Source organism: Crocodylus siamensis, chromosome 3 (assembly GCF_052110815.1).
Source record: "Crocodylus siamensis isolate JL-2025a chromosome 3, ASM5211081v1, whole genome shotgun sequence".
NCBI lineage: Eukaryota > Metazoa > Chordata > Crocodylia > Crocodylidae > Crocodylus > Crocodylus siamensis.
Window position 1 is genome coordinate 29,015,731 of NC_143397.1, and position 18,184 is coordinate 29,033,914.

Genomic DNA, 18,184 nt, shown 5'->3' on the forward strand with positions numbered 1-18,184 from the left:
GGGCCCTTGCAGGACACGTCGGGAAATCTGGTCGTCACACCAGATGACAAAGCTAACATGTTTAACGATTTCTTTGCCTCCGTCTTCCTAAGTAGGGACCAGAACAGCCATCTCCCTGCTGGGCCCCCCTTGGGCCCCGGGGGAGGCACACCTGGGCCAAGGGTTAGAGAGGATTTAGTTAGAGAGCTTCTGGAGGGGCTGGACGTATTCAAGTCTGCCGGTCTGGACGATCTCCACCCTAGAGTTCTAAAGAAATTGGCCGAGGTCATTGCAGGACCCCGGCACAGCTTTATGAGCATTCGTGGTGCTCTGGAGTGGTGCCAGAGGGCTGGAAGAGGGCCAACGTGGTTCCCATCTTCAAAAAAGGGAGGAAGGAGGACCCGGAAAACTATAGGCCAGTTAGTCTTACCTCGATCCTAGGCAAGCTGTTCAAGAAAATTATTCTGGCACACATCCAGGAGAGGCCAACAGGAGGCTGCATGCTTAGGGGCAACCAACACGGGTTCATAAGTGGCAGGTCCTGTCAGACCAACCTAGTGGCCTTTTACGATCAGATCACCAGACCATTAGATGCAGGGGTAGCAGTGGATATAATCTTCCTGGACTTCTGGAAGGCTTTTGACACTGTCTCTCACCCTGTTCTCATTAAGAAACTGGGGGGCTGTGGTGTAGACACCCACACAGTCAAATGGGTCGCCAACTGGCTGGAGGGCCGCACCCAGAGGGTGGTAGTGGATGGGTCCTTCTCAGCCTGGAAGGGCGTGGGCAGTAGGGTTCTGCAGGGCTCGGTCCTCGGGCCCGCACTGTTCAACATCTTCATCAGCGATTTGGACAAGGGGGTAAAAAGCACCCTGTTCAAATTTGCTGATGACACTAAGATGTGGGGGGACGTGGGCACACTAGAAGGAAGCAACAGGCTACAAACAGACTTAGACAGGTTACAAGGGTGGGTGGATGAGAATAGGATGGGGTTCAACACTGACAAGTGCAAGGTGATGCACCTGGGGAGGAACAACTGGCTCCATGCCTACAGGTTGGGGAACTCCCTTCTTGTCAGTACGGAGGCAGAAAAGGATCTTGGAGTCATCATTGACTCCAAGATGAACATGGGCCGACAGTGTGGGGAGGCAGTCAGGAAGGCCAACCGCACCTTGGCATGCATCCACAGATGCATCTCGAGCAGGTCCAAAGAGGTGATCCTCCCCCTCTATGCAGCACTGGTCAGGCCGCAGCTGGAGTATTGCGTCCAGTTCTGGGCGCCACACTTCAAGAGGGATGTGGACAGCATGAAGAGGGTCCAGAGAAGGGCCACTCACATGATCAGGGGACAGCAGGGCAGGCCCTATGAGGAGAGGCTCAGGGACCTGAACCTGTTCAGCCTCCAAAAAAGAAGGCTGAGGGGGGATCTTGTGGCCTGTTATAAACTAGTCAGGGGGGATCAGCAGGCATTGGGGGAGTCACTGTTCCCCCAAGCACCACTTGGAGTGACCAGGAATAATGGTCACAAGCTGGCAGAGGGTAGGTTTAGGTTAGATATCAGGAGGCGCTACTTCACGGTCAGGGCGGCTAGGGTCTGGAACCAACTTCCACAAGAGAAGTGGTGCAGGCTTCTACCCTGGGGGTTTTTAAGAGGAGGTTAGATGAACACCTTGCTGGGGTCGTTTGACGCCAGTGCTCTCTCCTGCCATGGCAGGGGGTCGGATGAGATGATCTGTTCAGGTCCCTTCCGACCCTAGAAACTATGAAACTATGGTCCAATAAAAATTTCACCCACAAAAATCTTTGCCTCTTGCACATTCTCTTACTTGTTACTCTTAGAGTAGAAGTGGAAGAGTGCTGTGGGTTCAAAGTATGAAAAAATTATACACGTTTAAGAAAGTTATTTAAAAAACGCTGGAGTAGTTGCTGAAAAACTTTTGCAAAACATTTTATTTAGAAGAGACTACAGATGTATTTTCATATTACATTTTTTGCTGTTTGTATTTACGCTATTGGGAGGAAATACAAGGTATTACAAAACAGAGACTAACAGCAACCTGTGGAAGATTTTACTTTCATTTCCCAGAAGCAAAAGACTACATCCGCGTAAACTCCCAGAATCTTCACAACTTGATTTAATCCATATCAATAACCCCAGACCTTTTATAAAGTATACTCCAAATTCAAACTTAAAACTATTTTGCAACTATGAGAGCTAAGAACATATTTTTGTGAAGTTAGTTGAGAGTCTTGTCCCGCACTGAGAGGAGCTATGCAGCCCCCTCCGGTTCGTGACAGATCTGGATTTATGGGATGAGGAAGGCACGAGACGTATATGGTTATAAAAAGGAGTTTTATTGACTTACATCCCTTAATGATGGTGACTGGAACGCAGGAGTTACAAGTTACACTGTGTTTCCAGTAGCGGCTCGGCAGCTTTCAAGCTAATTTACTCGGTACGGGTACAGGGGTGGTTGTTACGCCTGGGGAGCGTCAGCGGGAGATGATGGGTGATCAGCCCGGGGGTAACTATGAGTCCGGCTCAAGTTACCGATGAATGACAGTCTCCCTGAACAAAGGACGGGGAAACTTTTTTATAACTTTTCTTATCTGGTTTTACTTTGTGTCAGCCAATCATGACCACAAACGGATTCTTCTTTGTCTGCTCAGGTTTCAATACAGGCTCTTCTTTCCTGTCAGCTCAGCTGTTAGGACGGGGGGGGGGGGGGGGGGGGTTCTTTTCGTTTGGGTGGTACTGAGCCTGTTTGGTCATAAGAGGGCGAGCACGGCACATTATTCTGATTTTACAGTTTCATTAAAGACAGCTAATTTGGAACCTCATTTTTATCTCGTTACCATAGGTACGGTATCTTTTTTGACGTCATAGCACTGGGTTATATTCAATTCAAGGTTAGTTTCTCCCGTGTGGGGGGCTCAAGTGATCTGGATGGGGCACAGACAAGGGTGTGCGTACAGCACTGTTGTTAACTTGTACTTGACAAGTCTCAATTATTTGCCTCTGGGCACTGGGGTTTTAAGAAACAGTGAACTGTCAATAATATTTAATAAGCCATATGAGGAAAGGCTGACAAATATGGGATTGTTCAGCCTAGAAAAGAGAAGACTTTGGAGGGATTTGGTGGCAGCTTACAGATATTTCAGGGGAGAGCATCAGAGCTAGGTGAACAACTATTCACCAAAGCACCCCAGGAGAAAGCCAGGAGCAACAGTCATCAACTCCTTGAAGGAGGTTTCAGACTGGATATAAGGAAAAACTTCTTCACTGTTAATGGGAACAGGCTCTGGAATAGACTGGATGTACACCTTGCTGGGGTTATTTGACCACAGCAGCCTTTCCTGCCTAGAGCAGGAGGGCTGGAGCCGATGATCTCACAAGGTCCCTTCTAGCTCTAAATGTCTGTGGAACTGTGAATCTATTTCAACCGTTCTTTAAAACAAAGTTCTAACATTATGGGGAACTAGATGCTTTGCGATGTTGTTAATGAGCCATAGGGCATTTGACCTTCAGTCACCTGTGAGAGTTCTGCCCCCCATAGCAGGGACTAAAAGTTATTTCTGTCTAATGGATGTTTGCTAGTCTGTAATCTGACTCTGATCCCATATTGCTTCCATGACATATGTTCACCCCTGTACTTTGCATTGGGACAAAGGAGCTATAACATTAGTCAGGGATCAAATCCCCCAAAAAAGGATTTAGGCACCTGAACTAGGATGTACGTGGATTTTGGACTAAATCCAAAATGCTCATGCTCAGCAGCTTCCTAGCTCTAAAGTTACTTGGTACCTCCTTGTTTGACCTGAAATTTCCCTAGGCACCTGCATGCCTGCTGTGTACACATGCTCAGAATTGCCAAGATGTGAATAGCTTGGAACCTAGCTCCTATGTAAACCCCACTGGAATTCAGAAATTAAACAGAACAGCTCCAAGGGGGCCCTGAGCTGATAGGCATGCTCAGAACATGCCTAACACGCTGGAAGGGTGGGACCCTCTTTAAAGCATGGCTGGGGAAGTAGCTGTAACAACCACCTTTTACATAATAAATCTAGGGCAGGGGTATTAAACTAATTTGGCTTTCCAGGCTAAATGAAGGATGTGGGGTTGGTCTGTGGGCCAGACTGGACCCACAGAGCTGGTCTGGTGTAGGCACTGCATGCAAAGTGTGCCCTGGACTGGTTGTATATGCTGCTTGCAGGCATGTACGAGCTCCAGCCAGCCCTGTGGGCCTCATGCAACACCTGCCCACTCTAGCTCCATGTCCAGAATGTGGTGTGTGGGGCTGGTCCAGGGCATGTGCTACACAGACCATACCACACCAGTCTGAGGCATATGCTACATGTGGTGCCTACAATGGGCTGGCCCTGCATGCTGGAGCTGGCACATGGGGATAGCCTATAGATCCCCATCTGGACCATCTCTGGATCCAGCATGTGGGGCTGGACTGGGAAGGGTACCACATACAGCACACACCAAGACTTGCCCTGTGTGCAATGAGCACTGGCTCCAGACTGGCATGGCATAGGGCATATAGGACCAATGCAGGATGCATGAACAGTGTGTGCCCCTGGCAGCCGGGGGGGAGGGGTGAGGTGCGGGGGGACATGGCTCTGCTGGCAGCAGCGGGAGCCCAGTGGCAGTAAGTGCGGATCTAGCATGCAGGACTGGTCCAGCATGGGTGCCACATGCAGTGCACACCCCAGACTAGCCCACGCACATACAGGTCACACCAGATAGGCTCTATATGCAGCCTAAAGGGCTGGAAGGGAACTGAGCTCAGATCTTTCATATCCTTGGCAAGTGTTCCACATTTTCTATTAAAAAGTGAGTGATAGCACCATATTAGTTGTTTTTTTCCAAATGTGTGCTCTGGTCACTCCTTTGAAAGGGTAGGTGTAGGAACCTACATCTAGAAGAGATTTCTGGTTCCTGGATCCCAAGGAGACGGAGATGCCTACCTGAAGTTCTGACTCAGACGTATAAGCCCTAGTCTATATTATAAAGTTTTGCAGGCAGAACTCCAGAACAAATCATATTAATTTCTGTTCCAAATCCATTTTAGCTTAATAGCATGATCTAATTTAAAGTTAATATCAGGTCTGTTTATGAATGGTGTCTTTAGACACAGATCCTATGAAATGGACATTGCTCTGTTTTGCTAACTTACCTCCTTGATTTGTTTTATAAGTCTTTTCTTAATGTAATTTATCTTGCATTTCCTGCACATACAGGCAGAACTCATGTGTCATCATTTGAACTTCTCATGTGGCTGTATCCCAGTGTGGCTCTAGCTGCAGCCTGGTGTAATGCTTATGGGTATGTCAGACAATAGAAATAATTCTAATATTTTAAAAGCCTCAATCTGTCTGTCTGTCTGTCCGTAACACTTTATTTGTGCTCTGACTGGCTGATAAACAGCCAATCAGAGTGTGAAAAAGTGTTCTGACAGAAGGCAGTCCGCTGCCATGATGGTAGGGACACGGGATGAAGAGGCGTGGGGCAAGGCCAGCTGTCTGGCCTCTGCCCCACCTCCCTGGAGGCAGTGGCAACAGAGCAGAGTTTGAGGGAGAGGAGGCCAGCAGGGCTGGCCTTGCCCCCCACCCAGCTCCCTGCAGGTAACACAGGGTAGGGAGTGAGCCCATGCCTAATGGGGGAGGGGAGTGGGCTCAGGTCCAATGTGGGTGGGGAGGGGACCGGGTCTGAGCCCAATGCGGGGGTGGTGGGGAAGCAGGCCTGAGCGGGGGAAAAGCCAGTCTGCTTTTTTTTTTAATTCTAGCACGGGGTGGGTAATTATATCGGGTGGAGGGCCGCTTACCCAGTTTTGGCAGGCTGTCGAGGGCTGCATGGGTAGCCCTGCCCCTTCACAGGTGCCCTACCACCTGGTCACCATCTCAGGACCAATGTCCCAGGGCCAGCACCAGTGGGGCCCAGAGTAGGGCGCAGCCTGGCAGGGGTCTGTAGAGCCAGGCTGGGCTGCACCATTAGGGAGAGGGAGGAGCTGGCTCAGCTCCATAGAGCCCTTGCCACCCGGGACCCTGTACCCCTGCTCTGGGCCCTGCTGGTGCTGGCCCTGGGACACCAGTATGGGCTCTGTGCTCCTGCTGGCCCCCCAGCCCCATAGTACAGGTGGGGGGACAGCATGTAGCCCCGACCCCCTGCTTGCCGGCAGGGAAACAGCTGGTACAGAGCGGGGAAAAAGCGGCCCCTCCCCCGCCCTGTGGCCAGTGCTCCTTGCTGCAGCCACTTGCAGCCAGTGCAGGGCTGTTCTGAACAGGCACAGGCCACCCCATGTGGGCTGTGAGTGGCTGCAGTGTGGGGCACCGGGCACAAGGTGAGCAAAGGGTGATTTCCCCTCGCATTCAGCACCAGCTTGTAACCCACCCCCGCAGCCAGCCTGGGCTCTGCCCTGGCTCTAAGGCTTGCCCGTTGGGGCTGCACTGTGGCGGTAGCAGCTTTGGTCCCCCCCCACTTGCCACACTGGGCAGTGTTTGCCACTGCCACCTCTGTGCTGCCCAGTGCATGAGCTCCAGGCGGGCAGCAGCAGCAAACACTGCCCGGCATGGCAAGCAGAGGGGCTGCAGCTGCTGCCACCGCACCACAGTCCTGATGGGTGAGCCCAGAGCCAGCACAGGGCCAGGTTACAAGCTGGTGCTGAGTATGGAGGGAAAAAGCAGCTCTTTGCCTGCCCCGTGCCTGGTGCTGCAGCAGCTTGCAGCCTGCCTGCGGCTGCCCGTGCCTGCCACTTTTCCCCAGGCTCCTTCTCTGCCCGTCCTCCCTTGCCCTTCCCACCACCCCCTTACCTGAGCTTCCTGTGCTGGTGCAGCCACGTGGTCCCAGGCCAGAAGCCCCAGTGGCTTCCAGTTGGGGGGGTGGGGGCTAGGCAGTTGTGCTGTTGTGGGAGCCCACCTGGCTTCCCCTGGGTCCTACTGCCGTAGGTTTCTGTCATTTTTAACAGGGACAAAGGACAGATGAATTTTAATTTTCAAAATTTTTTTAGGGGCCCTGCGGGCTGGATAACCTGCCTTGCAGGTCGGATCTGGCCTGCGGGCTGTATTTTGCCCACCCCTGTTCTAGCAGGTCCCATTTAGTAGAAGATCAAATTACAAGACCATACACTGTACCTCAAAGTCTTACCCTACCCATGCTAATAATATTGAGCCCTGGCTTAATTATCAACAGAAAATGTACCTTTGTTGCATTATGTGTTTATTCTTCAAAGGCTCTGGTAAAAGATATGAATGCACCTACTGAATTAAATCCTGGGTGTAAAAATTGACTTCTGCTGCTAAACTGTGGGAGATCATGCGATATAGGTTAATCAGGCTTGATGTGAGGGATTGTATACATTTTACTTTCTGTGTAGATAGGTGCTGCAGGATGGTACAGAGATGTTACGTACTATATTTTTTTCTGTATGAATCTTGCCACATAAACAGGTTATCTCAGGGGATTGTAACATGTCATAAACTTTTCAGTAATATTCAGAATTAAAGCATGGTGTACTCTTACCCATGACTACTGACAACATATTTGGTAGATGGCATATCTGATAAACAATAATGAACATGTGACTACTAGAGTTAGTGGATACAGATCCCTGTCATGTGAGTGAGGTATTTTGTAGCAGCAATCTATGTCAGGTCACTGGGACCAGGAAATAGACCAGTCTCTTATCAGCACTTCTGTCCATCACTTACCTATTACAGCAGATCACCTTTTGAAACCTGTGTACACAACCCCCCACTGTGTTCTTTTATGTGATTCTACCTGGACCCTTGCACAAGCAGACAGGAGCTATAACATAGTAAAGACAACGTTTGCATGTGGGGTGTTGTTCTTGAACACCTGACCCAGAAAGTATAAAGAGGTCTAGCCTCAGGGAGGATTTCTTTTCAGCACAGAGGCCTCATAGTTTTAGTGAAGAGTCTTCATTCCAGCCCCACTTCAGTAACAGGAAATGCAACCAAGTAACTCTCATTTTCCATATGAAATCTCTGGATGTTTTGCAATAGGCTCTTGACAGAGGCTAAATTAAAACTGAAGGGAGAGAGAGACTGAAAGGGCTGTCACAAAGGAGGCAAGAGACATTGTGCAACTGCAAACACGGGGAATGGGCGGGCAGAGAAAATTCCAAATAGCTCCCTTTAACACTTCATGTTAGATGTGCAAAACCTAGAGCTCTGGTTCACAGATGATACCTTTTATTAGAATAACTGAGAAATTGCAAAACAAAAAAAATATTTTTTTTTCTGCAAGCTTTTGGGCTCACACACCTTTCCTCAGGCTCAGGCAGTTAAAGATGGTAAAAAGCCCCCATAGGTAGGAAGTCAACTTCATTTTTGCACGGAGGAAGCTGAAGCTGGAAATCCGTCCTCTGCTAAGCATGTATCCAGCTTGCTTTGCTCAGTCACCGCACCCCTCAGACTGTTTCAGCACTCAACAAAGCAGCGCGCCCAGCACCTCTGTCCGCACCACCACTCACAGAGCACGCGCGCCACTAGCTCCGCCCCCTGCCTGGGGCGCTCAGGATCACGTGACCTTCTTTGTCTCACCCCGGGCCGGCTCACGCTTGCTTCCGGGTCTTGGCCCCGCCCCTGGCTGGGGTTCCGCGCGCCGGTTGGAGGCGCAGGCGCAGGAGGCGGTGGAGCGGAGGACCAGCGCGGGCGGCGGCGGGGCCGGTGGGTGCCGTTGGGGTGTCGTGCGTGTGCGCTCCCCGCGCGGGGCAGGCGCCGCCCTCTCGCTTTCTCCTTCTCTCGAGGGCGGCTCAGGGGCTGCTGCTCTGCTCGCGGCGCCCGGCGGAGCCTGGAAGGACAAAGGTGGAGGGTGCCGGGGCCCCGGCCCTTCCTTGTCGCAGCGCAGCAGCGGGGCAGCCCCTCGTGCCCGGACACACGCGTGGCATTGCAGCCCTGGCGGGACCCCCGCGCCGAGAGTGCGGGGCAGCTGCAGCCGGCACTCCCACGGGGCCGTGTCACCGACGGACCGGCTGGGAGCACAGCGCAGCTCCCGTGGGAGGTGGTGACAGGTGCCTGATTCCCAGCCCCTGGCGCAGAGCCGCGGTGCGAAGGGGTAGAGGCACTGGCCTTGGTCAAGGTCAGCCAGGAGGAGGCTGGTGGCAGTGGGAATGAATGGGATCTGCTGACTTGCAGTCTCGTGCTCCTGTCTGAGCCACGCGACTTGCTTCACACGCATGTCTTCTCCGGCAGCCAAAAGCGACTCGAATGCGCCAGGTCTGGCTGGATTCGTGGCCTTGGATGGCAAGGTGGACAGCGAAGGCCAGCAGCCACTTCTATGTGCTGGGAAAGGCATGAGGAATGCTTCCCACTGTGAGCGGCCCACGGGAGCCGAGGGCGCGGGGGGTTGCATCTGGTCAGTGTCAGCGGGACCCTTCTTCTGGGGCACCTAGAGGTGGTAGAGGCCAAGTGGGTTTCCTTTTGGAGGGGGCAGCTCTCCCTTGTGGTGCCTATGTGAATACGTGGCAGGCGCACTTTGTCACTGATCAAGCTACAGTGTTTGCTATTTATGGTAATTGCTTAGAAACAGCAGCTGCCTGTTGCTGGGCTGATGCTTGAGGCAGCAAGCTGTGCATCTCTTAGCAGGGTCCTTGCACACTTTGCATAGCGTTAGATCAAATTAAAAAGATCTAAAATGTTGCATGTAATTCTTTTACTGCAGCTTCCCAGCTACTGCTTTAACGTGCAGACCTTTGTCTAGTGTCCCAGGGCTGCGTTTGGCGCTCGGGCAGGGGGAGATCCGCAATGTGCGGTAGTAACTGTGACAGGTGGCTTTAAAGGGGCACCTGCTCTTGCAGCCTTAATCCCCAGGAGCAGATGTTGGAGGCTGTGGATAGGTGCTGGGAGTAATGTGTGTGCAGTACATCAGTGCCAGTGCTGCAAAACTAACAAGTTTCTCAACTAGTTGTGGTCAGTCTAAAAATGATGCAACTGATGTCAGAACTCCTCTGCTGCAGGGTCTTTTAATACCTGTGCCTTCATAAATCCAGGTTTCAAATGGACAATTAAGGAGGAGGCTGTAAACTGGACCTACCTAATCATTAAAGACCATGCCAGTGGTGACAAATCTATCTGTAATGTTTTGGATAGCCTGGGGGGGGAGAGTGAACAAGTAAGAATGCTACTGAACTCATCTGTTAGAATTCTGTATAATGTACAGGCATTTCTACTGTGATTAGTTAGGTCTCTTAGACTCGTTAGAACAGCCTCTGATTCTTTCATATCTGAAATTTCAGATTCTTTGAGACTAAGAAGTAATTGGTTTAGAGACAGCCATAAGTGAGCAGAAAATAAGTATATGATGCTTTTTTTACCATTGGTGTGTCTCTCAGGGAATGGTTCAGTATCTAAATCATTATATCCAGTAGAGTAAAGGCTGGTGTTGATGAAATTCCAGTTTCATCACTGTAGCTCACCAAAGCATGTAAACATGCCATACTTAAGGAGGGGCTGGCAGTTTTTTACACCTGTGACTAAAAAGCTTTCTTTCTAATACTCATTGTAACTTCACGGCCTTGGCAAGTCGGGTAACATTTGTCTCTTTAAATAAGTGGTTCCACCCTGAAAGGGCCTTGAGATTCTTTCAGGGGTACTATGGGCTGTCTTGCAGTATTAGCACACCTAGCAGTGCTAACATGATTCACAAGATAAACCCCACAATTTCAAAAAAGAACCTGTAGTGTCAGAACATTTTTAACCCGTTGTGACCGTTCGAGTTCCGTGCAATAAAAAAATTGCTGTATTTTTCCATAGTCAAAAAATGGGTGAAAACTAAAAACTGGAATTCTCGTGGGGGAAAGCAGTGTCTTGATTTTAAACAGGGGTTTCCATGACTGAAAAAATTGAGAACTACTGCTCTTAATCTAAAGGAGAGTAAAACCTACACTGCTTATTAGCTGTTGGAAGCTTAAATTAATATCTGTAAAATGTTAGGTATGTGGACTAATACTGTCATTCCTATCAACTGTCAGTTTTCCCTTAATTCCTTTTGGGAAAAGTGGACTCTTTCTAGTTGGAAAGAAAATGTCTTTCTTATGTGGCTTATATCACCTGAAATAAATACCTGAGTTAACTTGATTCATCCCGAGTACCATTAATAATGTGTGTTTGGTATTTCTGTGCACAGCAGGACTACGGCTGGGATTCCACGTGTGACAGTTCTTGCCAGAAGATTCCAGGCAATATGGCGAGCCTCTTGCGTGTGGTGGTCTCTGGCTGCTCAAATCCTCTCTTTAGCAATGTGATGTTACACAAGATCCGGACTGTGAAGATCCCGTGTTTGCGAACATTCCAAACCCACCAGGTACTTTGGTGTCAAGCACCCATCAAGCCAGGTAAGTTTACATGTATTTTTTTTAAAGCTTGTAAAATTGCCAGCTTTCTTCTCCCTCAAAACAAAGGGAGATATCAAGAAAGCTTCCTAACCTGGTGTATCTTTCTTAAAAATTCGAAGCCTTAAATTGTAGGAATTGGCTTTTTCTGGTAGCTCTATGACTCCACAACTTTGCATTTGCTTACAGACTGCTGTAAAAAAAAAAAAAAAAAAAAAAAAGACTGGGGACAAAGTGTTGGAGTCTGTTCAGAATTCCTGCAGGATTACCTTGACTTAGGAAAATAAGCAAATGCAGTTTAAGGCACAGTCTACGTTTAAATATTGACAGCATTGCTTTGTTTAGAAATGATAAAAAATGGCAATTTAGACTAAGACCAGTAAAAGTCATATAGGTAAGAAATTCTTTTGCTAGTATGACTTCATTCAGGGAACTGGTGGAAACTTTAACAGCAAAGGGACTAATAAGAGTTTATTAGTTAGGAGAGTTTGCTGGTATAGTTATACTAGCAAATATATTTTAGTGCTACAAGGTTGTAACTTCAAGCACTTTCCTGAACAAAAATGTTTCCATGACTCTAGGCCTTCAAAGGGAGTTCAGTGGATGAAAATGTGGACAGTTTCTCATTTGGTTATTAAGAGACTTTGGTCTGAGCATTACTGATAATTTTTGGACTACTAGGAGCCTATATCTGGTGAATTGGCATTTTCAGACAAAAAAGTTATGTGGAGGAATTCCCCACTCAAATCTGATCTGAATATTATATTTGGTTTTATGCTTTAAAGTAAACAGTGTGTTCTGCCTTCGGACTGGTCTACCAATTACACTTGCCTTTTTTGCAGCGTACTAATTAAAACTGAATTGGATTTGGTAATTTTGGAAAAAGTGTCTGTTGGGATGGTTTAATTCAAGTTTTGTTATTGAATAGACCTAGTCAGAGGTACAAAAATTGGAGCCAGTTGCTGTGTGTTTATTATTAGTTCTATTACTTGTATTAGTTACTAGACATTCTGTTGAATGCTTACCTTTGCATCAGGAGTTCCATGAAGACATTTAAAAGCATGTGAACTAATATAATCCAACCCCCGCCCCCCACCACACATGCACGCACACACGGCAGTCTGGGATAATTTGAGTTAATTGCCATTCAGGCTGCCTGTACAAGAGTAAAAGCAGACCTTTGGTTTACCCAGTCTGATTGTCCCACGCATTGACTTGCATTCAGACAGTCCGTTATGCACACAGTTTGAATGGCCATTAACTTAGTTCATTATAGGTAATGGGCAAAAAATGTTACTTAAGATATTTCACAGGTACCTAAAGTGGGAAAAGGGTTTGTAAGTCTGTAGAATCCTAGCATCTATTTTTACCCTAAATGATTGTCTGCACCTATTTTGATGCAGGTCAGAGCTTGGCACAGTTAGACCTGGGGTAAACTAGACATCTCTTTTTAAAGCTCCTAGTGTGATAAATGGGGTAGAAATTTACTTCTAACAAATTGCCACTAGAATACATAAACAAATTTCTGACACTTGCAGTAGTCAACAGTGTTTACTGTGCAACTGCTGGTGAAAAGACTCCAGTCTTCAGAAATCAGTTGAAAGTTAAAAACAAAATAAAACAAAAAACTTAGAACATGGTTGTTTCTGTGTCACTTTTTTGGTTGCCATTTTCTTCATCTCTTAGGAATGTAGTGATTGCCATACTGGAGCAAAACAGTGATCTATCCAGTATCCCGTCTTCATCAGTGGACAGTACCAGATGCTACAGAGAAAGGTGCAAAATACCCTGCAGTAGGCAGTTATGGAATAACTTGCTTGCAGAGGAAGTGTATTCCAACCTTCATCCCGTTCCTTAGCGACTGGCTTCTGTCTTGGAGTACAATTGTGTATATTCTTCCCAAATATCTTAGTTTTATTTAGAAATCCTTCTTGTATTGAAGCTTCCTTCTTCCCTTTCAGATTTTTTTCCTAATCCCTGATAAGGTCTTAACCAGGATACTCTTTAAGATGATGGTTTCTACTGGCCAGTTGTTAGTTGTTTATAAACTGAATATTTTCTTCTAGCTAGATTTGTTACTTTTCAGTATCCTTGTGTCCCTTGTACTTATAATAAGGTTGAACAGAAGCATCTGATCTACCTACGACACCATTCATATTTTTTGTCTTCAGCACACCACCCTTTCTTCAGAATATCTCCTCATCTTACTTCCAAACTGAGACCAGGTGAGCAGCTTCTTCTGAAGCTGATGTTAGAATAAATTAGTAACTAGTTAAAGTAATCACCACCTCTTTCTGCAGTGTAAAGACACAGCATGTAGTCAGAACTTCCCTCCCATGTCCTCCCAAAAACTTATAACATTTTTTGGTATTCCTTTGCAGAAGAACACTCTCTGAGATTGAATTTAGATTGTTTGTTTTTATTTTTTAAAATTATTTTCTACCTTGGTCCTTCCAGCTTTTCCTGTTAGCTTTGCATATTAACCTACTCGGTGTTTTTTTTTTTTTTTACGTGGGAGGTAAGCAGAAAGTATACTATTGCTAGAGAGTTATAATTATTACTTGACAGCTTTTAAAGGTTTGGAAATCCAGTTTCCCTACTTACTGTCATTAGTGACATACGGGGTACAAGGTGAGTGCGTGTGTACCCCCTGGAAGCACCAGCTGTGAAACCGGAAGTGCACTTCTGGTTTTGCTGCTGGCCTGGCGATTGGCTGCTGGGGGACTCTTCTCCCCTCCCTCCCCCTGTCAGCAGTCTGGTGCCCCCCCCCCCCCCGACTTGGGAGGCACCAGTCACCCATGCTTACTTTGTTTCCTTACTGAGACTTTCTTGGGACACTTGCAGTTTGAAAATCTCCTCAATGAGCAATTGTTTGCTGTTTTCTAGTATTACATCAACAAAAATGTTGACTTATTTAAAATACATTATTTTTATTTGTTTATGTATGTATTGATATATTGGAGCTAGACTGTTCTCAGTGGTGGCAGATGACAGAACAAGGAGCAATGGTCTCCAGTTGCAGCAAGGGTGGTTTAGGTTGGATATTAGGAAATACTTTCTCCCTAGGAGGGTGGTGAAGCACTGGTTACCCAGAGAGGTTATAGAATCTCCATCCTTGGAGAGGCTGGACAGAGCCTTGTCTGGGATGATCTAGTTGAGGATGGTCCTGCTTTGAGCAGGGGGTTGGACTAGGTGATCTCCTGAGGTCTCTTCCAACCCTAATTCTCTATGATTCTGTGATGTTAGGCTTCAGAGAGCTATGAGGTTTTACAATTACAGTTTGGATACCTTCTTGATTAACAACTAAAGGAAAACTCTTATTAGGTAATGAAATTAAAGGCTAATCTGTGCATCAAGAAGCTTCTGCATCTAGTAATTGAATATTAGATGCACTAAAAAAGTTCCATGAGCTTCCAAGAGGTGCTGAGAGACTGAAGTCCTTTATCCATGGCTCAGGATCAGCTCTTACTACCAGCTCCATCAAATTTACCTCAGTTTTGATGTAAAGGGTTAGGGGCCATCTGTAGAGTAAGAGAGCAGTTCAGTTTTTGCCCCTGCTGAAGTGCCAGCTGGGAATAGGGTGATTATACAGGGTTTGAACAAGTCATCTGGGAAGAGGGCCAAAATAAACCTCATGTTATACAAAACAGCAAGATCAGCTGTTAGAAAAAATTGTGTCACTGTTGCTGCAGGCTTTGCTTACGTTAGCAACTTAGGCACTGAGCTGTTCATTCTGGCTAAAATGGCAGTGTTTTTGCAGAAACTGGACTTCAGGCACCTAGGCAGCTGTTGGCAAAAACCTACAAGCTTTGTGGATCTCCCTCTTAAGCTTAAGCTTATTCTAGCTGCTGCCTCTTGATAGGGCCAGGCAACCTAGCACCTGTCTCTTGACAAGGGGTCAGAATTCCCCAGGAGTCTTGCATTAAACTTGCATTCCTTGGAGCAAGGATCCAAACTGTTTCCCCTTTCCAGGCGAGTGCTCCAGCCCCTGGGTTTAGGGGTCATGCTTCTTCTTGCCCAGTGAATCATGTTTTGTTTTGCAAATTGAGACTGCTTGCAGGAGGCCTGGAGAATCTCTGTCCCCATGGGGCGCACAGCTAACTGTGTTCTAACTCCCGAGGAATTGATGTAGATGTACAAACCCACATTCAGGGTGATGATACAATTTTTCCACATACTGGGCGAGTACTTTAACCACTGAGCTATTAGGAGCATTTCTAATGCCACCTCCTCTTCTTGCCGTAAAAGAAGTGAGTCACCAGCTTCCTTTTTTTGAAGGAATGACTTCTGGGTTATAACTCCGGGACAGAGTTTTGGGCTGTGCATCTGCTCTTACTTAGGCCTCCCCCTGCTATCCAAACGTAGGCACCTATGCTGGTCAGTTTGCCAAAAATTTGTCCAGCAGAGTCCACCTCCTATGCACCCTCTTCCCCCAGCAGCTCCCTCTCCCCTTTTGAAGTAGTTCCAAATGTATGTGACTGATTACATACCTGAAAAAAACCAGAGTGCTTTACTGTCAGCCTGGCATGCCTCTGTGCCAAGGGCAGCACATGCCCAGAAGAGGCATCACATCAGTTTGACTTGGCTGTATAGATTGCATGCTTCAGTGGGGCTTTGTGGCTATAAGATAAAAGCACCAAAAAGCCCTGCTGAAAGCTGCAATCTACATAGATGCTGGGTGAACCAGGCCAAACTTCTAAGAGCAATTTTTTCTTTTTCCACATTTGTCAGAGGCCTGTTTGCCCATCCCCTTGCGCAGCTTTCCCTCCAATGCCTGTTGTGAATCCCATTCTGAGGCACCTACCTCTCTTCGTGCATGGTGTTAAAAGGCTTAGGTGCTTGACTGAGGGCTAGATTTTGCTGTCAGCCAGGCACCTGGGGTTAGGCATAGAGATCCTGAGCTCCATTTCCATGTGTAATTGATTTCTTGTACAATCTGTCCTAAAGAAACCAGGTTATAGAGATAATTATGTATTGAAGGAAGCAGTTGTGGTGTTTCATTATGCCTCCCCCTTTCTAGCTCAGCTTTAGACCCCTGCTTGAGAATGATAGCTGAAGTTGCACTCCTGTAGATGCTCTCTGAAATGTAAAAGCAGTGTCCTAACCACTTGTTATTAAAAGCTTTCTTTTTTGTGAGACACTGGATATTGACCTAGTAATTCTAGCAGTGACCTGAGTTTGTGTTCCGCCTACACTAATCCTCCCTTGTGATTTTCATTGGATAAAATATTGTTCCTATCCTTGTCCTAATTCTTAATGTAGTTATTTGCCTTGAACTTGGATTTGGACAAGGGGATCAAGTGCACACTTAGCAATTTTGTGGGTGACACCAAATTGGTGGAGTTGCAGACACTGGAGGGCAGGGCCAGGATTCAGAATGACCTGGATAAACTAGAGAAATGGTTTGAAATTGATTAAATGAAATTCAGCAAGGGCAACTTCAAAACTCCTGTCACATAACTGCATGCACAGACTGCGGAATGATTGGCTAGGCTGCAGTACTGCAGAAGAGGACCTTGGTGTTAAAGTGGGCTATAAGCTGAATGTGAGCCAACTGTGTGCTCTTGTTGCACCAAAACAAAGGGCAACAGCATATTGTATGTGTTGTTATTTACTATCCAAATGGAACACACATTTCAAAGTTATTAACAAATACTGCAGCAATTTAGTTTTAGGTAAAGAGCCAAAAATCAGAAAAAAAGCAAAATAATTACAAGTGCACCTCTGGCTCTTGGTTTTTCCTTATTTTTAGTTACTCCTCCTTTCCTGAGAGAGTTGTATTATTTGTCACTGCAATGCCCGACATTTATAAAAAATTTGAAATTTTCATAACATTAACTTAAAAATACAGTCTCAATTAAGTTTGAACTCTTGATTGTGATGAATTTTAAGTTCATAGGCATAAAATAGCTCTTGGCTTAAATTATAGTACCGTTTTTCAGAAAAATAGAGTGGTGAGATGCAAGCAAGTAAACTTATACCTTTGGCATAAAATATGTTTGAGATTTGCATAAAGCATGTTACAAACTGTGATTTTCTTGACCTTGAAGTAAAATACGCGGTATATATGGTAAAACTGAAAAAGCCCTGACATTAATCCAGTTATCTTTTGTCTTGCTGTAACTAATGCCCATCTTTTTCTCTGCATTTACAGGAATTCCATACAAACAGTTGACTGTGGGTGTTCCCAAGGAGATATTCCAGAATGAAAAGAGGGTGTCACTGTCTCCAGGTGGTGTTCAGGCCTTGGTTAAACAAGGTTTTAATGTTGTGGTGGAGTCAGGTGCTGGGGAAGCTTCCAAGTTTTCTGATGACCATTATAGGGATGTGGGAGCAAAGATCCAAGGGACCAAGGAAGTGCTGGCATCTGATTTAATTGTCAAAGTAATTCGTTTTCTTATTATATAATGTGTATGAAGGTTTTTTTTCTGTGGTTTTTTTTTTAAAGGAATAGCATCAAGCCATTTAATGCAGGCCACTGAATGCTTGATTATGTAATAGGAGCCCTTATTATATCTTTGGTTTTAATTTATACATATCTTTGTGCCCTACCAAAGTCACAGAAATCGTAGAAAGCTGAAAAATAGAACTAAACCCTTGAATAGGAGCACTTAGTGGTTTCAGTGAAGATTCTTCAATTCTTACATAATTATTCACCCTTTTAGAACCATTGCCTTTTCCAGAGCAGGAGAGCAGTGCTCAGAGAACTGAGTAGATAAGATCTCTGCTCCAAAGAACTTGCATTAACAAGCAGCTGATGCATGCATTTTTTTCTCTAGGAAATGAATACAGGAAACTGGTTAATTTGGCCGTGGGATAATTCACCATGATGATTTTTGTTGTTGTTC

The 18,184-nt window shown here is 46.4% G+C and overlaps 1 protein-coding gene across 6 annotated transcripts in view; it reads left to right on the top strand.

The window, feature by feature from the left end:
* The first annotated feature begins 8,519 nt into the window (after positions 1-8,519).
* Positions 8,520-18,184, top strand: part of NNT (nicotinamide nucleotide transhydrogenase) — a 72,309-nt gene continuing 62,644 nt past the window's right edge. The window contains exons 1-3 of one of the 6 annotated variants that reach the window (XM_090038038.1): positions 8,520-8,673; positions 11,132-11,339; positions 17,491-17,720. In XM_090038038.1, the coding sequence (XP_089894164.1) occupies positions 11,189-11,339; positions 17,491-17,720 (381 nt within the window). In that variant the 5' untranslated portion in view covers positions 8,520-8,673; positions 11,132-11,188. The other 5 variants (XM_090038040.1, XM_090038041.1, XM_090038043.1 and 2 more) reach the window with 5 other exon arrangements.